Genomic DNA, 21,411 nt, shown 5'->3' on the forward strand with positions numbered 1-21,411 from the left:
AACTTTTTGTTGTTGGTGGTATTTTCAGGGTTTTTTGTTTATTTTTTGTGAGGGGGGCTTTACTTGGTTGTGCTTGCTGTTACTTTGAGTGAGCATTGGTCTCGTAAAGTATTAACTAAAGACTCCTCTCTGTGAATTACTTTTCACTGGAGGTGAGAAAAAAATCAACTTTGCTGTGATATCTTTCTGTGTCCATAAAGAGAGACAATAATTCAATCCAAATTTCAACTGCTATCCAGCAACTTTTTCACACATAACTTATTCATTGTCTTTTTAAGCTATCAAGCATTTGACACGTTATAAGTGCTTTTAATAGTAAAAGTATTAACTTGTAAACTTTATCCAGCTCTAGAGCTATCAATTCTTTGTATTTTAATTCTTTTGCTTATACAAGAATTGCTACTTCCTAAATTCCTTCCAGCAATAAATCTACCTAAAATAATTGAAATCGTGTCAAAGGGACATAATTCAGTCTCTTCATTGACTGAAAATGGAGCAACACTAGCATTATAATTTTCAATAGCAACAGACTAAAGCACAGAAGCACACCAAGTGCAGAAAAAGCCATGAGTGTATAATAATTCTCAATAAAGTCATTAACCATCTCTGGAGTTTGCTAGGATGCCAGTTCTTTATTCTGAAAATTGATGAAGCAAAAGTAAAATAGTAGCATTAATTGTTTTATGATTTTTACATACATGGCTGCAGTTCCTTTGTGACCAGTATGTGACTATAGGCTTTATCGTAGTTTCCTATTATGTAATCTTTGCTTTCCAAAAAGCTTGTGAAACTATCCTAACACAATTTTGCTATAATTTCATGTGATTGAGAGCATTCAGTGCAGTCTTTGGCATTTGACTATTTTCATGCAACATTCTGATTTTACTTTTCATCTAGGTGCCCACTTTAATCCTTTTGTTGCTGAATCATACGCCATAGTACATTTTTACCACAATTTGTTAACTAATTTCTCAGCACTTTTTCTGTGGCTGTCAAAATATTGTTTTCCTTTATTCTATTCATGTGAAGTACTATACTGACTGACTTTCAGATGTTAAAACAGCTTTGCACTCCCAGGATAACCTTCATTGGTCATAATGGATTAATCTTTTAAATGTTGGATTTAATTAATTAAAATTTTGTTCACTACTTTCCTGCATATGCTTATCATGGATCTTGATTTATAGCTCTTTCCTTTCGAGGACTTTCACTTGGTTTGATCATTGTAACACTGGTCTCATGTCAGGAATTTGGCAATGCTTTTGCAAAACATACTTACCTCCTTATGCTACTTTGAGCAAACATTCCTTCTTTTTTTTTTTCATTTTTCTCCTAATTTCCCTAATAACTCTATTTTAAACACCTTCATGCCTAGCTTGGAATTGACTGAAATGCAATGGCCTACAATCATAAAGAGTAAAACATTAGGCCTAAGGACCAGGCTTACTTTCACTAGATATTCAAAGGGGAGAAACAAGATCTTCAGTTGTCATGCTCTTCTAGAACTTCGTCCCTTTTACTGGTCTCCATCATCATGTAATAATATTCATCCTAAGCCTTTATGGGCAGAAAATTTCTGAAGTACCTGCATTGTATATATTTACACTACAAAGTTAATGCGTTCATCCGTATTCTTTTTCTTTTCCAGGAAGATGCACACCATTCTTACTAGTAACACAATGCAAAGACGGAGAAGCGAAACAATGAAACTCCAGGATGGTGTGGCCCGGGAGCTACCAGTTGAACTGGGCATGCTCAGTCTCCAGGCAGACTTTTTTTCCGCCAAGTGGAAACTACAACAGCGCGCCCTGTGCGCGGCGGTGGGCGTGTTCCCCCGGAATTTAGAACGCAGCCTCAGCCTATGGGGCCTCGCGGCCGGCTGGCGGGGCTGCTCATTGGCGAAGCGGTGGGCGAGCGAGCGCAGGGCTCGGGAGGGAACCGCGGAGGTGCGGGCGGGAGCGGGGCGGGCTTCGCGGGCCCTGCGCGTGAGCAGCTGCGGCGGCAGAGGCAGCACCCAGCGGCGGCGCCCGCAGCTCCAGCCAGTTGCTTTACTTTTGGCTGCACCCACATAGCCATTATGCCGAAGAGAAAGGTAAGTCTTACCCAAACAGATTTCCGAAGGCCTCCCAGTATTGCTTACCACAAATCCTGTCATGGCAATGGGTCGCGCCGTCTGCGCACGGTAGGAACTCGGGGATCTGGATGTGTTTGCTTCTGCACGCTGGTTTTCAGGTGCCTGTTGCAGACATTCCTCCCTCGATATGACCGCCCTCACCGCTGTCAGTTACTTTCCGACGACGCGGTTCCCCATCTTCACGAACTCATTCTCGCTGGAATGGTTTCCACCTCCCGACAAGCAGAAGCAAAACCTATTTTGCATTCCCTCCCCCCACCGCACCCCCTTTCAGGAGTTTCCTCTGGGCAAACTGGCAGGCTTGTGTAGTGCGGCGGGAACGCCGCGAGAGGAAAAGTAAGATCAAAACCGGGAGATCGAAGCGAAGTAGAGGAAACAATCCAGGCAGATGTTTGGGGGTATTCCCAAGAAGGCTGTGCCCACGGCCGGGGACGCCGCGGCGGCTCTGAGCTCGGGGAGAGGGAAAGCCATGTTTAAAATAGCGCTCACCCTCCTGCTCGCCTCCGCGCATTCCCGTATGTACCAACTCCAGTGTCAGTCGGAGCTGGGGACCGCGCGGGCGGGGCCGGGCGGCCTGGACCTGCCGGCGCGGCGGCGAGGGGCGCCCGGGAGGGCCAGTGCAAGGTCGGGGCCAGAGGGCCCTGGGTCGGTGCCGGGGAGAACTGGGGTCGCTTCAGTCTCTCCCTCCGCTCTTGGCGCACGCTGTCCTCTTCCGCGCAGGCCCTTGGCGCCAAGTGCCCTGCACAGGGTCACCCATCTCCCGCAGAGTCGGGGCAGTGACTTGCCATCGTCCCAGGGAGGAAAGGGGACGTCTTTCCAATACCCTGAGGAAACCAGTCTGAACGCTGGTTCGTAAGAAAATAGTTTGCGCCCTGGCACCGCCTGCCACAATGTTTCCAACAGTGTCAACCAGTGTGCTTGAAATTTAAAGCAAAATTACAAATAACACCCTGCTTTGTCAGTAAAAGACTGTGAGCTGACTTGTATGTGAGAGTGACTGCATTATTACAAAATTATTCTAAATTTTAAGCTTTGTCTTTACATGTCATAATTGAAAATTTGATTGGGCACTTGTCTGTTACTTCACTTTTTTGAAAACATGATAAATTAAAACAATTTTTAAACTCTTTGAGTTTCTTAGGCATCTATTGTGTTGAGTAGTTTGACTTGCGTTATTTCATTTTATTCTTAGAATACGTTAACCAGCGTTACCTTCCCCATTGAATCACCAATAGTTAACAGTAGAGATTGAATCAGCTACTATAGATTCCAAAATCCTTACTCTCGGCCATTACTCTTTCTTTTAGTAATGGATGTTACAAAAGGAATTTAAGATATTCCAAGGGATTTCCAGTTTAAGAGGATGGGTGTCATAGTAAGAGTTATTTATACTTGTAATTTACTGTTTAAATTTTTATGATACTATTGGTCTTCTAGCCCCAGTGAACTAGAATGGGGATATTAAAATTATGTCACAATTTTCAGAATTTTATCTGAAGATAAACATGGCTTAGGATTTCTTGTAGAATTCAAGGAACTAGTTCTCAAGAAATCAGTTACAGAATGAATTGGAGCTGTCTCTTTTTCTGGGATTTATTAACAAATGTTTTGGTAAACAATAGATTAAATCTACACCATTTAGGCAAATTGAACCCAGACTTGGTAAAACCCTTCTTTCTTGTTCAAGACCCAGAGTTGATGAAATTATTACCCCTAATTTTCCTGGCTGTCCACCTTTTTTCAATGATGCAGAAAGGAAGAAAAGGCAAGCAATGCAGTGCTGAATTTTGGTTTGGGTTTTATTTTGTTGAAAGACAAAATTCTGCCAGATAAGCGAGACAAGTCCTGGGAGGAGGAGCAAACTTGTGTTTAGACACCTGTGTGTCATCCTTCAGGACACCAGAGTGCTTCCCACTGCCTCATGATGAATGGAAGGCTTTTCACTTTCACCTAGAGTCTGAAGACCTAAGTTAATACCGCATCAGGCACAGTTGCAGATTGAACGTGGCTGTCATGTAGGACTCAAGCCATAAAGCTACTACTGGGAATGTTGTTGTTCACAGACCCAGCATTAGAAACTAGTACTGCTAGAGACATTTAAGAAACCAAAGAAAGAACTGGAAACACCTCATGCACAGCTCTTCAAGATCAATGAAGCTGGGATACCTGCACACGTTACCCTATTTTATTTTTGTTGTTCGAAGTACTGCCTGTTCCACTGTGCAATAAACTTAGAAAGTGACACCTCGTGGTCCATGTTTTGCCATTTCAGCCCATTATGATCATCTTTTTCTAGAAATTAAAAAAAAAGTGTTGTTTACTGACATCTGAGTTATTCTGCAGAGCAAACGATGGTTCTAGAAAGTCACTGAACACTTGATTTTTAATGCTGCAGGGACAGTTTCCTCTCTTTTTGCTTATGTTAAGTCAATCAAGTAGTAGGACAGGCAGACACAAAGCAATTGAGTGATGTTAAGGCTGTTGTATATGTTCCAGAATACATAAATAATCTATAGTTTCCAAAAGCTATAGAATAAACAAGGAAAGAAGTTTGCATTGGGGCTGATTTATAGATTATGGATAGCTTTAAATACACAAAGGGAAAAATCATAGTCTTTCTATATTTTCAGGCATTGGAACACCCCTTCTGAGTGTGTCTTAGCATGACTAGGCCCCAGCTATACAGCTTCATAGTCATAATGTCTACATTAATATGAAATGCTATGGCATTTCATTGTGTGTATGGCTTTGAGTGTAATTGTCACAGATGGAATCCATTTTTTTCTAATAACAGCTTCAGGGTTTTTTTTTTTTTTTTTGAAGCAATACAACATTTAGCAGGAGTTCTTTAGTCCATAATAAACTCCGAGATGGTAGGATTTGTAAAACATGATTTGTCTGTGTTTTAGAATGGGTGGTAAAGCAGTGAACTAGCTGGGCAAATGATAATCGATGGTTTTCATGATCTCAGGCAGTGCTGGGATCACGATGACTTAACAGCGCTAGGCTGTTCCGGTCAGATGCCGACAAGTGGCTGCAGTGCTCATGTCATTATTTCATGGTCTAAAATTCTACAGAGAAGCACTGGCCGGTGAGACCTAGAATCACAGTCTGGGCAGAATCAGCATCAAGCAGACACATTCTCACACCCTTTTTCTCTTTACAGTTCCTTATTACTAGAACTGTTGTAAATGTCTAGTATACACATCATAAATCCTCTGATGGGACAGTTTTCCATGAATTTGACATGTGACAGTATCTCTTTACATTTAAGGGTTTAAGAGAGAGAAGTTCATCCATTCTCACATTTGGAATTAAGTTTCTGTTTTTTTCTGTCCCATGGGGGAATGGCAGAGCAGATATTTAACTAAATGCTTATGATTCGTGATCATTACTCTTTCAAAAGAAGATCACTTGCCACAGACATACTGTAAATGAGAATATAGGCCAGTATGGCTGTATGGAAACAATTATTTCAAAATAGCAAGAGAAACCACTGTTGACAAAATTTTAAAACTCATGAAAAACTGGGAAAAAATGTTTAGTATAGCACTGAACATTGTTTACTCTTTATAGAAAGATGGTCTCGCATTTTTTCATGTATGGCAAGGACATGTGTATTCATATAGCCTTACAGGAAAATAATAAAGACCTAAGTACACATAGTATTTAATTTCACTAGAAATCAAAGACACATGCATTACTAAAAATAATGAGGTGTGATTTTTTTTAATTCCAGATTTTGAAATACTGAATATATTTACTGCCTGATGCTGAAGGATACAAGGCATTGGACTCTCAGCAATGTGCATGAGAGTATACTTTTCTTTTAAAAGGACAACTAGAAAGCCGCTAATACACTCAAATGATACAATTCATGATTTTCCACTAAATTATACAGTTGTGCAACCATTACCATAGCCCAATTTTAAAATATTTCTATCAGTTAGAAAGGTCTTTTCAAGTTCTTTACAGCCAATTCCTGTTCCCACCCAGGCCTATATTGTCACTACTCTACTTCCTCTTTCTCTCGATTGCACATTTTTGTATGAAATGAATAACAGAGTATATATTTTTCTGTCAGATTTCTTTCACTTACTGTAATGTTTTTGAGGTCCAAGCATCTGGTAGCATGTATTAGTAGTCAGTGGCTTAACAGATGTTTGGTTTGCTTAGAGTTGTTGTTGTTGTTTTTAATTTAGTTAGTTAAACAATTAGTTATTTTTGGGAAGGTAGGTATTCAGAGAGAAGGAGGGACAGAGATAAAGAGCTTTTATTTTCTTTCCAAATAGCTGCAACAACTAGAATTGATCTGATCTGAAGCCAGGAGCCAGGAGCTTCTTCTGCATTTCCAACACAAGTTCAGGGTCCCAAGGCTTTGGGCCGTCCTCTGCTGCTTTCCCAGGCCACAAGCAGGGAGCTGGATGGGAAGAGGAGCAGGTGGGACATGAACCAGCACTCGTATGGAATGCTGGTGCTTAGAGGTGGAGGATTAGCCAGTTGAGCCAAGGCTCAAGGTTTGTTTTTTTTTTTCTGTTTTCTTTTGTTTTAAAGATTTGTTTATTTGATGGCTGAGTTACAGAGAGAGAGAGACTCTTCTATCCACAATTTCACTCCCCAAATGGCCACTACAGTCAGGGTTTGGCCAGGCTGAAGCCAAGAGCCTAGAAGTTAATTTGGGGCTCTCACATTGGTGCAGGGACCAAAGTATTTGGATCATTCCTCCGCTACTTTCCCAGGTACATTAGCAGGGAGCTGAATCTGAAGCAAAGCAGGCAGGACTCAAACAGGTGCTCAGATGAAATGCCAAAGTCTCAGGTAGAACTAACCCACTGTGCCATGACACTGGTCTCTCAGGTTTTAGTTATTATAAAAATGCTGCCATGAATGTACATAAGCCATTAGATGGACACATGCATATGAGTACAGTCTCATTTCTCTTGGGAACATTACTCAGGTGGAATTATGGGTGCTCTGAAGGTCTATAGTTCACATTTGAAAAAACTCCCAAACTGTTTGAAAGAGAAGAATGTAAGTTTCTCCACATCCTTTCTCGGTAGTGCTACCATGAGTACTTTTGGTTCCCTGATATTTTAATAGACTTTAATCTTTAACTTTATAACAACTAGTGATGATAAGTATCTTAATATGTGTTCTAACATAATGCATAATGTGTATTTTAAGTGAATATTTCCCCAGATTTCTAATTGGGTTGTTGGTCTTGTTATTGAATTGTAGAAGTTCATTATACGTTTAGGATATAAACCCTTTATCATATAAATAATCTATAGTCAGTTTTTTCCCATGCTGTGGTGTTTCTTTTAAAGATTTATTTATTTTTATTACAAAGTCAGATATACAGAGAGGAGGAGAGATAGAGAGGAAGATCTTCCGTCTGATGAATCACTCCCCAAGTGAGAGCAATGGCCGGTGCTGTGCCGATCCGGAGCCAGGAGCCAGGAACTTCCTCCATGTATCCCACATGGGTGCAGGGTCCCAAAGCATTGGGCTGTCCTGGACTGCTTTCCCAGGTCACAAGCAGGGAGCTGGATGAGAAGTGGAGCTGTCAGGATTAGAACTGGCGCTCATATGGGATCCTGGTGTGTTCAAGGCGAGGACTTTAGCCACTAGGCCACGCCGCCGAGCCCCCCACGCTGTGGTTTTTGAAAGACCTTTTGTTCGTAGTGTCTTTCGAAGAGCAAAAGTTTTTAACTTTGATGGATTTTATGAGTGCTATATCCAATAAATAAGTATTTGCCTAACCCAAGGTTACTTGCATTTCCTCCCAGAAGGTTTCTAACCCAAGGTTACTTGCATTTCCTCCCAGAAGGTTTCTAGATTCAGCCCTTATATTTAATTTTATTTTAATAAATTTTGTGTATATTGTGAGATAGGAGTTTAAATGAATTCTTGCTATCATCTTAGCCCCATTTGTTGACAACCATCCTTTGTCTACTAAATTGCCTGGGCACCTTTTCTGGATCTCAGTTCACAATAAGTGGAAATGTTTGTTACTGAACTTCCAGTTATGTTCTGTCATCTCAAATAGCTCTGTTGTTACACCATTACTACGCTATCTTTATTACTGTGGCTTTATAATAAAACCAAATCTTGTAGGGCCAGTTCTTCACTTTGGAATTCTTTTGACTTTGAGGTTTTTATGTTTCTATATAAATTGTAATTTTTAGGTTACTTTTTAGAAAAGATTTCTTTACTTGAAAGGGAGAATAAAAGACAGTTCCTAGAGAGAGTGAAACTCTACATCTGCTAGTGCACTGTACAAATGGCTGAGGCAGCTGGGGCTGGACCAGGCTGAAGCCAGGAACTCCTTTAAATCTCCCATGTGGGCGGCAGGGACCCGAGCACTTGGCTATCTTCTTCTGCCTTCCCAGACAGTTCACAGGCAGGTACATCGGAAACAGAGCAGCTGGGACTTGAACCACAGCTCATGTGGGATACCTGGGTTGCAGACAACAGCATAACTCACCATACCACAGTGCTGGCTTTGTTCTTAATTTGAATCAGATCCATAAATCTATTTGGGGAGAAATCCCTTATTAGCAATATTGAGTTTCCCTGTCTGAGTAGGAAAGGACCTGATACTCATAAACGTTTACTGAGTCTCAGTTAAATATTGAAAGAAAACCTATATGTGAGTAAAGACTTCAAAATATCTGGGCTGTGCATTTTATTTATTCCTTCACTCCGTGTTAAACAAATATGGTGAACATGACCTTGAGAGATTAAGCAAGGAATTGGCTTCTTTTCAACTCTTATTGGAGTAATGTGCTTGATTTTTAGGGACTGATGGTGTAGAGACACATCCCAAGTGTTTATAACTCATGGTAAGAATTGGTAACGAGCCACCAGAGATACTTTGAACTGTGAGCGCTCAAGGATTTAACCAGACTCAGTGCGCAAAGAAGTAATGGCAAAGTGCTGTTTTTTTTAAAGGGTCAGTGCTTAGTGCTTCTGACAGTCCTCTTGTGTTTTGAAGATTGTTATCTGGTACCACGTTTCTAAGTCAGCAGAAGCTGTTTGATCAGTTACCTGGTTCGAGTCAACTTTATTTTGTGGTCTTCTAATTTGGCTTGACCGTGGAACCAGTCAAGGCCTTGATTTTGTTTTATTCTCCAGAAAACCTAGCACAGGTCCCTTACATATGTATTTAACTGGTAGATGAATGCATTGTTTTCAAAGGAAGCAGTTTTTGTTATTTCAGATGCTTGGGGAAAGTCGGATGTGGTTCTGGTCTTCACTGTTTACCAGCTAAATGATCTAGAGCAGGTTATTTAACCTCTGTTCAGCTTCAGCTTCCTCATCTGTAAAACTGGAATCATGATGTGAGATAGTTCAAAAAGTTTATGGAAAAATGGAAGTGAAGTATCAGTTCGTTTTAATGCAAAAGCATTTTGACATTTGTGCATGGTCTTTATCATATGTATATTTTTTTCGTGAACTATTCAAAGACTCTTTACATGCATTAAATTCTGTTTTCTTTCTTGCACCAAAATTATTTTATCACTGAATTTCACTTTCCAGGAGCTTTTAAGCTACTCTCAAATATTCTACCTCATTCAGTTGCGGGATTAATGAGATGGTGACTACAAAGTGCTTAAACGGTGATGGGCACGTGTGAAATATAATTCCTATAACGGTGATATTTTTACGTATAAGAGCACCACAATGAAATGATCTCTTCTAGTAAGCATCCAAGTTCCGGTCTGTAGCAGACAAATGGCACTCACAGTAAACACAGAGCAAGCAGATCTCACCTAGATGTCTAATTAATTGCAATTATAGGAGCAGATGTTCAACAACCAAATAAAAAAATGTAGTGCTGGTGAACAAAAATAAGCATTAATCTTGTGCTTTTTTACCTGGTTGATTTGCCTCACAGAAAAAATTATGTCTAAAAATAGCTCCACATACCATTAAAATTCCCTTGGCAAATCAGTGAGGTGAGTCTCTTCCTTTTTCTATATTTCTCTCCTAAAATACTGCTTCTGTTTATGTCAAAGTTACATATATTTCAGTTTCCTACAGAGCCCATTTGCTGTCTGCTTAAACAGTACCTGGTATGTTGAACTATAATTTGAGTCTCCTGGGTAACTTAGCAATCAGTGTCGAAGATTACAAATCAGAGCCGAATGTTTGATTCCTTTTACCACTAGCTATTTATTTATTGTATACTCCATCTTCTCAGAAAGATTTAGTTATTATTGGTCAAGATATTTATGTAGTCCAGTAGTCTTGTGTCATGTTTGCATGTCCAGAAGAACAGCCATTCACATGTGCCCAAGGAAATTCCATATTTGGTCACACATGATGTAAGTAATATACACTGTCAGTAGAAAAAGTGGTTTTAAATTTTTAAATTGCTTCCAAAATGTGGCATCTTAAGAAACATTTAGATCAGCAGTTAATGTAGATATATTTGTGACTACTGGACTTTTGGTAGATACTGCTCATTGACTGCCCGGTATGCTCTAAAACAAATATGGGAAATACTATAGCATGAGTACAGTATAATTTCATATTATTTCATTTTGTTCTTCTCATTTTAGCTGTTTTATTTATCATGACAAATATTTACTTGAATTTCTGAATCAGGTGCATTTCTTAGCACTTTGCATAAACCATATCCTCCAGCCACACAATAAGGTATGTCCGGAGTTTACATGTTTTCCCAAGGTCCCCATGATAACAATGGCAAGCTAGGGTTTCTCTCTGAAAGTCTGGCTCCAAAGCCTATAACCAATGAGCCTGCATGCAAAATTTTCTCATACATAGGGAAGAATATCGGGAGTAATGAAGTTGGGAATTTCCTCTGGATCATATAGGTCAAAAGTGATACAATCAGCATTCAAACCAGCCCTCTTCTACTCAACAATTTTTCCTCTTAGTGGTATACCATCATACATCCCATATATGTGTATTTCTGATAACTCCTTGAATTCGTATTTAAACAAAGGTGCCTGTTGTATAAAGTAAGAAAGAATCGAGAGTTCTGTAAATAGGTAGTGTTCATTTGTTATGCATTTGTAATAAATGTCCTTTTCAAGATACAAACCGACACCCTCATTTGTAGTCATGGAAAAGCTATGCAGCCAGGCATTATAACCTGTGACCAGGTCTTAAGGCTAGCCTAAGAATTCAGGCCTGTGCTTGCTAGGATAGGCATATTGATATGAAGATTTTCAGATGTAAATGGACTTTAGGATAATATATAAAATACATATGCACCATTTCCTCATCCACAGTCATTTCTTTCAATAGCAAAAGTCTATAACTCTATGTTTTCTTCATTTCTCCCAGAACTACTAGTGTTATTTTGAAGACATGTTTTTTGTTAACTTGTTATATATAGAATAATAGAGATATTTCTCTACCTCCAGGAACATGTAAACATGCTTCATATTACACAATGTGTTGAAAAATTGTAATGTTAACCATTACTTAGATAATGCATTAAAAAAATGATGTATGGAACCAGTGTTGTGGTGCTGTGGGTTAAAACCACCACTTACAACATCAGCCTCCCATTTCAGAGTGCTGGTTTAAGTCTTAACTGTCCCATCTCCAAGCTCAGCTTCCTGCTAATGCATCTGGAAAGGTAACAAAGGATGTTTCCAGGGCTTGGATCCCTGTTACCCATGTGGGAGGGCAGGACGGAGTTTCTCAATCCTGGCTTTGGCCTGGTCTATTCTTGATTTTGCGAACATTTGTAAAATCTACCCCAAGAGCTGGTTTTTTAATACTTTTTTTTCTCACATTCTTATTAATATTTGGGAGACACACATACAATTTTGGCCAAGGTTATCTAAATTCTACATTGTGGATAACCTATGTATTTGATATGGTGTATTTAGGAGACAAATACATTGAGAGAAATATTGAGGTGGTCAAATGGGAAGCTCAAGGACTCCTGAAGTTGCACATGGATTCTGTGTAATACATTTTTTAGACTACATTCTTTCTACTTCTTATTACTTTACTTCTTAAAGTGTTTTTTAAATATGTTGCTCATTGTTATTTCAAGACCCAGGAATGGTGAGCAGTAGTGAACAAGCGCATTTCATGTGTTTTTGGAGTAGGGTTGCAGATTAAAACATTTCTTAAGTGAGGAGGAATTTTCTCTTCCACAATCCCATACACACAGCAAGTGCTAATATTAGAAAAGCTAGTACAAACCACTTTGAGTGATATTAGCAGTTAGGTGTTTGAAATCTGAGCCAGGCTACCTGGGTTTAAATTCTAGTTTTTCCATTTAGCTGCTAGATTTCCAGTAGGGTTTTCTTGGGAAGTTCCTTGAACTCTGTGGACTCAATTCTTCATTTATAAAATGGATATAATACTGGTTTACCAACATGGTAGGACTATGGTAAGAGTTAAGACATTAAATCATTGCTTTGCACCTAAGGACAATATTGGTTTTTTATTATCAATGTTGTTCCTATATGCCGCTTCTCTTGTCTTTTCCCTAGAGCCTGGTGCTTGGCATCCCGATAATGTGCATGTGACACAAAGTGTCATAAGCAGCCAAGTAAGGCAATCGAAGTTCTTCAGATCTATCCTTTTAGTTTTACTGGTGAAAAAAACTCAGAAGCCAGGTGTGATCTACACTGGGAAATAGGCTTCTGATTCAGGCAGGTGTATTTTCTATAGTCCTACCTATAAAATAGTGCATGGAAAATGTAGCTCAGGTGAAAGAAGCACCTTAGACAAAAATGGTTTAAAATATGTATTTATTCCCTTCCTGTTTAAGACGTAACCCTATTCTTGGATAGTGAGTATTTATACTAACAAAATATTACTGGACATGCTTCACCATAGGCTTTAGTTACAGTTATTTTAAGATTATTTTTTATTTAAAGCCAGAGTGACAGAGAGGGAGAGACAAAAAGAGAAGCCCTCAATTTGTTGATTCACACCCCAAATGGTCAAACCAGCCAGGCCAAAACCAGAGAGCAGCGGCTGCATTCAGGTGTCCTAGATGGGAGATAGTGGCCCAATTATGCAGGCCGTTTTCCACTGCCTTTGCAGGTGCATTAGCAAGGTACTATTTCAAAAGTGGAGTAGTGGGGACTTGAACTTGCACTCTATTATAGATTTCTGGTGTTGCAAGCAGCAGTTTATCCTCCTACACTACAGTGTCATTCCTTCAAATATCTTTTATACTTAATTACAAGTGAGCTATTGTCCCTCGAAGTAACACTCAGAGTTGTTGTTTATTTAGATTTATCTAAACTCTTTTGATGTAGAGATCTTACTCCATTATTTTCTGAATAACTAAATATTATTTGAGAAAGCTATATTAGCATGCAGTGACTTTGATCATTGCAGTTTGGGATTATAGAAATTACCTAATGAATGTGAGAAACCAAGCAGGGAGGAAGTGGCAAAGCCATTTAATATTTGTTTTAATGTTACTACTGTGAGTGTGGTCTCTCAGTTTCAAGAACTGTATGTTTAAAGATTAGTTTAAGCAGCAATGAGGTATTGAGAGGACCTCAAACAGAAAACTAAAAGATGAAAAAATAATCATGTCAGTGTTAACCATATGGTCCTTGTTGCCGGGAATAAATTTTCCAATGTCTATTCCATGTGTCATAAGAATAGTTGAATTTAAGGCAGCCACCTGTTATTTGAATACATATATATATATATTTATATATATTTAATACACATACACGAATTTCATGGATAATGCTCTCATTTATTGGCAAAGTTAACCTTGTGTTAATCTAATAGTTAAGATTTGTTAATCATAATTAGAAGGGTTAGGGTTCCTTACAGACACCTTTTAGTTCCTCTCTCAGTAGGTTATTTGCTGTGTGTGTGTGTCTCAATATGAGTTTCCTTTGCCAACCATTAACTATATGGCATTGATTTTTTTTCAGACTTGAATTTATGGCAGAGAATGCTAAATTATTCTTAATGAAATCTTACATGATTAAAAAAATAATGTTTAGGCCCGGCGGCGTGGCCTAGCGGCTAAAGTCCTCGCCTTGAAAGCCCCAGGATCCCATATGGGCGCCGGTTCTAGTCCCGGCAGCTCCACTTCCCATCCAGCTCCCTGCTTGTGGCCTGGGAAAGCAGTCGAGGACGGCCCAAAGCTTTGGGACCCTGCACCCGCGTGGGGACCCTGAAGAGGTTCCTGGTCCCGGCATCGGATTGGCGCATACCAGCCCGTTGCGGCTCACTTGGGGAGAAAACATCGGATAGAAGATCTTCCTCTCTGTCTCTCCTCCTCTCTGTATATCCGGCTTTCCAATAATAATAATAATAATAATAATAATAATAATAATAAATAATGTTAACACACTAGGTAGCAAGTTAGAGAAAAATCCCCTCGATATAATACATTGTTTTAGGCTAACAGAAGTAATTTTGGGTCTGTTGGCACTGCTGTAACTACTCAAGCTGTTCCACATTGGCATGGATAGCCCAGAAGCTGGAATGGGATTTTTTCCATGGCAGCTGCAACCTTGTGTTCCGTAAGTACTCTCAGCCTTTAGCTGATTCACCAAAGTCATAAAGCCCAATCGGTGTCACCTAAACTCTTAGAAGTAATTTCTCAGGGCCTACGCTTGAGGTAGAGACTTGAAAGTTTAACCCAGGCAGTCCAGCACTCCCTGTGAAGAACCCCGAGATCACCTCTTTGTCCTCTGTGGCTGCAGATCATGGGCCCAGGGATGACCAGCCTTACTCTTGCCATCGCCCTACTACACTCTTTCTCTTTCTCAGGGACAAATCCACATGCTGATGCTATCTAACGCAGTTTCCAAGCACCTGATGAATGGTGTAAGAATCTCCCTGTCTTTTCTCATACCTTTTCAAGTTACAACAGAGACAGGGGGGCTCATTACTCCCCCAGCACTGCTCTTTGTGGTGGCAACCAACACTTACTGTTAGAAAATCTCAGCAATTCCTGTTGATTGCATGTAGATACTCTGTAGAATACGAATTCAAAGTGTTGGGATCCAGGTCATGGTGCAGTAGGCTAAAACCCACGTGGGGGCTTGGCACAATGGCTCAATGGCTAAATCCTCACCTTGCAAACACTGGGATCTCACATAGGTGCCAGGTTGTGTCCCAGCAGTTTTTCCTTTCCTGTCCAACTCTCTGCTTATGGTTGGGAAAACAGCAGAGGATGACCCAAAGCACTGGGACCCTGCACCCATGTGGGAGAACCACAAAAAGATCTTGGCTTCAGATTAACTCAGCTCTGGTTATTGCAGACATTTGGGGAGTGAACCAGTGGATGGAAGATCTTTCTGTCTCTCCTTCTCTCTGTACATCTGGCTTTCCAAGAAAAATAAACAAATCATTTCCAAAAAAAGGACTCCCACCTGGGACAACTCGAGACCAGGTTGCTGCACTTCTGATCCAGCTCCCTGCTAATGTGCCTGGGAGAACAGCAGGCAAGGATGCGTCTCTTGTGGTTGTTTATGTCTAGAGCTGCACTGTTCGAGTGGGAGTGACTCACTCCAGGAGGTTATTAAGCACAGAAGAAGCATGAGAAGCTGGATTTTAAATTTTAATTCATTTTATCCAGCTTAGCTATAAAAACTGACATGTAAAAATTGTAGGAAAATTTTAAATATTTTGGTACAAGCTGGATGAAATACTGTAACTATTAGGAATTCTTAATAAAAATAATCCCAATGAATTTAGTGTTTGCATGCAGAAGTGGTATAATCGTTTGAAAAAATGAAAAGTACACATCAGATTTTATAGCTTTAGTAAAAAATGTTGCAAAATAGCTCATGAATAATTTATATATTATTTATATGTCAACATGTTTAAATCTTAGATATATTCAGTTGAGTGAAATATTATAATTTTACATATTTATTTTTGCTTTACACATTTTTATTTAATTATTTTCACTTAATTTGAAACATACAGACAAATAGAGATATTCCAGCAGCTGGTATTCACCAAGTGCCCTCAACTTCCAGGGTAGGGACAGCTGAAGCAAGGAGCCTCCTATAGGGGTAACAGGGACTCAAGTACTTGAGCCGTTGGCTGCTGCCTGCCGGAGTGCACATACACAGAACCCTGGAATCAGAAAAGAAGCAGGATTCAAACCCAAGCATCAGTATTGGATGCAGGCATTCCAGCGTCTTTAATGTTGTGTCCAAATGACTGAACCTTTTCACGTTTTTATTATGGCTGGTACAAAATTTAAATTACATGTCTTTCCATACATAAGAAAGCACTGATCTAGGATTTCTACTGAAAATCTACTAAACACACAAATAGTAGCTGGCATTACAAATAATAAATGGGTTTGCCAATGTATTTATAAATTTCTTATTTTATTATATTTTACTTTATTTTATTTGTGATGATGTTTACATAGTTGATCAGGTGGGAAGGGTCAAAGATTAGAAGAAAGTGGGTGAGACCATTGTTTCCAAATTTTCTTTTTCTTCTTCCTGTATCTGGGAGAAAGGGAGAGATAAGGGCAGAAGCTGCCCGCAGCCTCCCAAGTGCCTCAGGACCCAGAAATAGGGAACGATCACCTGATGTCTTCCAAGGGTCCCTGACGTGGAGCATGCTCCAAGGGTTCTGCTCAAGTGGTTTCGATAGTTCTGAAATGCTGTCAATCTCACCAGTCCAAAAATGAGGAAATCCTTCCAAGCTCCTTGGCTGACATATTCAACCTTAGAGTCTTTGTTCACCTAGACATTTGCTTTCAATGGTTTGGCTGTGGTAGTTGTGCAATTTGTTCTGCTCTCCTTCCTCTGCTGTGGTACCAGATGTCCTCTTCAGACTCCAGTGGACTGCTATATTCTCCTGTGCATGTGGGTGTACTGTCCACTACTCCATCTAAGCCACTGAGGAGGACCAATTCTGACATATACACTCCATGGTCAGACCACAGATCATGACCGTAGCTCTGAGTCCAGCGGTTCAGTTGGGGGAATCCCCAAAGAAACCTCATCTGTGGTGTTCCCAGACTTGATTCTTGTGTGTGCTTGCCAGTACGGGGTCCAGCTCAGTCTGTTGCCACATCAGGCTATACACACACTGGTAGTTAGCAATTGCTGGATCAATTCTGTCTCCAGCCCTGTCTCTTATATAAACCAATGGATGCTATGGCCAAGCCCAGTCCTGCCCACCACACACTCAGCCCTCACATACACTAGCTGGAACTGCAGCCTAATCAGTGTGACTCCAAATAACCCCCACTAGGTCCACCCCCAACCCTGGTTCCTGTGCCTCCCAGTATGTGCAGCAGACTGGTCCAGTCTGTTCCACATTTCGTTCGGCTTTCGTATACATCAGTGGGCATTGAAGCCTAGCTCATCCCAACCCAACTGACCCACTGTCCATCCCACACTCATGCTGACAGGTGCCACTGCCTATCTAACCAAGCCTGCCCCTAGCCCTGGTTTTCAATGCTCACCAGTGGGAACTGCAGCCCATCAGAGGGGTGCCCATGGTTTCCCTACTAGACCCACCCCCAGTTCCACCCCCAGATCTTGCACTTTCCAGGTGGTTCTGCAGTCTGGCTTGACAGGGCTCAGCATTTGCCAGCTGATGCTGTAACAGAGCCCAATCAGCCAGCGCTTACTCTGGCTCATGCATGCACCAGTCGATTAGCCCAGCCTGGCTCCCCACTAACCCTGGCCAATCTAGTCTGCCCCAGTTCCGGCTCTCATGCTCACCAGTGGGAGCAGTGGTCCAGTATGAGAGCCCCCCACATTCTCCCTACCAGGCTCCTCTACCACCTGCAAGTTCTTATGTGTGCTGGTAGGTGTTACAGCCCTGTCTGTAATGGCCTGCCTCAACTCAGTTTTTGCAAGAAGGTGCTATAGCTTGGCCCTGCTCAATCTGACCCTGGTTCAAGCTCATGCTGGTGGATACTGCAGCCTTGTCCAGCCCAGCCAGCTCCAAGTCCAAGTCTTAATGTGAACTGGCTGGTGTTGCAGCCTGACCCAGCCTGTCCTGCACCCCATCTTGGTTCTGAGATCTACCAGTGAGTATTATGAACTGGCCCAGCCAGGTCTGCCCCCAGACCTGACCCAAACATATTCCAGCAAGTACCATAACCTGGACTGGTCTGTGCTCCTCCAAGCCTTGTTTCTTGCACTCACCTTCAGGAGCTGAGTCCTGACAGAGGAGTTCCCCAAACTCCTGTATCAGGTCTCTTTCCAGGGGCAGATCTCACACATACTGGTAAGTTCTTGGTCCAGACTGACGTGGCCCACCTCCTGTCCTGGCAAGAACAGTGGCCTTGCCCAACTGCCTCACACCCATTCCAGTTCTTACTGTTGAGTGCTACAACCCAGCCAAGCCTGGTCCACACCCAGACACAGTTCTCGAATGGTTCAGCAGGTGCCAGGACCTAGCCTAGCCAGTTCTACACCCACCCTGGCTCTCACAAGCACCAGTGGGTGGTGGAGTCTAACCCAGTCTGGCATACCCCAGACTCAGGTCCACACCCATACCCAATGACAATGCAGCCATGTCCAGGCCAGATTATGGCCCCATCCCAGCTCTCACATTCACCAATGGGAGGCGCAACCCAGCCAGGTTGTCCCCTTAGCTCCCCATCCAGTCCTGTTCTCACCCACAGATTTTGCACATGCCAGTGGTTGCTCTGACCCAGCTTGGCATAGCCCATCCCCTGTCCTGTCTGGCCTTTGCCATCAGATGTTGCATTCTGGCCTGTCCTAGCCTGCCCCCAGTCCCAACACTCTCTGGCAGGTGCTGCAGCCTAGCTTTGTGCTGTCTGCTCCCAGGTGCAATAGCCTAACCTGGCATAACCCACACTCCAGCTTGGCTCCTGCAGATGCCAGTGTTGTAAGGTTGGCCCAACCCTGCCCAGTCCATCACCCTCCAGATACAACCCACACACTCTTACCAATTGGTGGAGCCACCTTACTGACCTGACCAACAGCCAGGGCTGAATCACACGCACAGCAGCAGTAGTTATATCCCAGCAGGGGAGTTTCCCAAGATCCTCCACTAGGTCCACATCCCACATGTGCCAGCAGGTACTAAGCCTTTCCCCCAGCATAGTCTGCCCCTTCTGTCCCAGCCTTTGTATGAGCTGGTGGATGATGTGACTCAGTCCTCCTCACACTAGTGTGACTGTGGGTGTTACAGCCTGGACCAGCCCGGGCTGTTCCCAATCCCAGTACTTGTGTGTGTGGTGGTGGTGGTGGGGGTTCCATGGTTATGCGTAACTCAAGCCCATCACCACCCTCAGCTCCTAAGCAAACCAGCAGAAATTGTGGTTCCATAGGGATGAGCCCACATATCCTCACAGAATATTCCCCTAGACCTGCTTCTCTTGCATGCTGGTTAGTGTCATGGCCCAGCTTAACATTACCCACCCCATGTTCCAGCTCTCATTGGCTGGCACTGTGATCTGGCCCCACCAAGAGGGCCGCCAGACCTAGCTTTAATGTGCGTCATGAGTGATAGTCAGCAGTGATCCTGAGCTGTCCCATTTGAGCTGGTGCATCAGCCTGATCTATAAAGGTCTTCCAGCTTCCCACCTCCAAACTATTGGTCTCAGCTCCCTCACTTACCCCTGTAAGACACCTTACACAGGGCATTTGAGGAGTGAACTAGTGGACAGTAGCACATTTTGTGATTTCACTTTCTCGTCTCGCATTCCACCCTTCTCTGTATCTCAAATAAATTTTTAAAATGAGGATTGCCGTGTGTGCATTTCTGTGATAAACATATCTTACAAACTTGCTTTTTCCCTGCAAAAAAGTCTGCTGGATTCTGTGGTCCAAAGAATTGAAGTAGCTTTTTCTGTTTTAGTCTTCATCTGATGTGTTTTCCAATTTAAGTACAATTCACTGAATTATTTGCTTCCTAGTCACCAGAGAATACAGAGGGCAAAGATGGATCCAAAGTCACTAAACAGGAGGTAGGTGCATCTTTAACATCCTGTATTAAATTACTGAAATTGTGATTTTCAATGCTGTTCTTACTGTGTGCATGTGAATGGACACAATTGTACGTGTGTGTGTGCGTGTGTGTGTGTGTGTGTGTGTATGTACAAATATATATAAGTTGTTTGAGACTGAGTGACGTGGAGGTGACTGTCCATGCTTAGTCTTGCCTGACCTTGGTGTGTTTCAGTTGACTACATCATTCCACTTACTGTGGTGTTTGTTGCTGTGCAATGGTCCTGGTGTCTGTTAAAGCAGATACTGGGAATTCCTTCTGGGCAAAGAGTGAGATAATAGGTGAATTCATCAAGGAGAACAAAGTCTGCCTTTCACAGCAAGAAAATGAAAGACTGTTGATTTCATAAACCCTCTGCCCTAGTGAGTGAATGATAAATTACTTTTAGGTTCTGGATATTTGCCTAAGAGGACCCATCTCTAATACTAGAAACAATAGAAGGATACACAGTATGTGAAAATACTAAAGCTTCATATTTTTAAAATTTGGGAAACTCAGGGTCTTGGGGTAACTAATTGGGCAATGATTCAGATATGCTGAAATACACTGACCTTGGAACTCAGAACTTAGAGATGCTTACATTTGACCCTTTATGGTAACACTATGAAAGTCTAAAAGGAGATGGACTAAAAATTAGGAGATGAGATATGCTGTGAAGACAGCCTTTCCCTTGCAGCTCTTACACATGAGCGTATAAGCTAAAGAGGGAGATAAAAGAGACAAATACAATATCTAGTTACAGAGCCTTTTTGTTTTTGTTACACTCTTTAATTGGATTATTATTGTAATTAATAATTTGGAGGAGTTTGTCATGTTATCAAAACTGCTACATGAGGAACTTTTCCTTTACGCAAGGAAACTCATTCTGCCAAATGAATAATCTTGAACAAAATCTACAGAAAACTAATTCTAAAACAAAACTGCCACGTATCTGGCTTTCATTATCACTTTAAGATAATCAGGAAGTTATGCAAAGTTGTATCGCTTAAATGTTGGACCCAAACAAAAAGAAAATAATAAATGCTTGGATTTTCTCAAAAAATAGCAAAATACAGTTAGAATAATTGGCTAGGTATAACTAACCTTAATGTTTTTAGATTAAGACACCAAAAAAGTATTTAGATTTCTCCTTTAAGGACTGGCATTTAAATTGATTTGTCAGTCAAACAAACTAAAAAGTTTTGCATACTGTAGATATTGGATAGCAGTTTTCCTTCCAGATTAAAATCAACACACACATATGCATATATATATATATATGATATATGTATATGTGTTAGCTTACATATTTGTCTTATACATATTCTTTTCTAACCCAACATCTTTTTATT

At 41.3% G+C, this 21,411-nt stretch overlaps 1 protein-coding gene across 5 annotated transcripts in view; it reads left to right on the forward strand.

Moving 5' to 3' along the window:
* Window positions 1-1,846: 1,846 nt before the first annotated feature.
* The window catches only part of HMGN3 (high mobility group nucleosomal binding domain 3), a 28,485-nt gene continuing 8,920 nt past the window's right edge, over window positions 1,847-21,411 (forward strand). For all 5 annotated transcript variants that reach the window (XM_058661229.1, XM_058661224.1, XM_058661234.1 and 2 more), the window contains exons 1-2: window positions 1,847-2,092; window positions 19,989-20,039. In XM_058661229.1, coding sequence (XP_058517212.1) covers window positions 1,862-2,092; window positions 19,989-20,039 — 282 coding nt within the window. In that variant the 5' untranslated portion in view covers window positions 1,847-1,861. The remainder of the gene's footprint in view (window positions 2,093-19,988; window positions 20,040-21,411) is intronic.

Source organism: Ochotona princeps, chromosome 1 (assembly GCF_030435755.1).
Source record: "Ochotona princeps isolate mOchPri1 chromosome 1, mOchPri1.hap1, whole genome shotgun sequence".
NCBI classification, from domain to species: Eukaryota; Metazoa; Chordata; class Mammalia; order Lagomorpha; family Ochotonidae; genus Ochotona; species Ochotona princeps.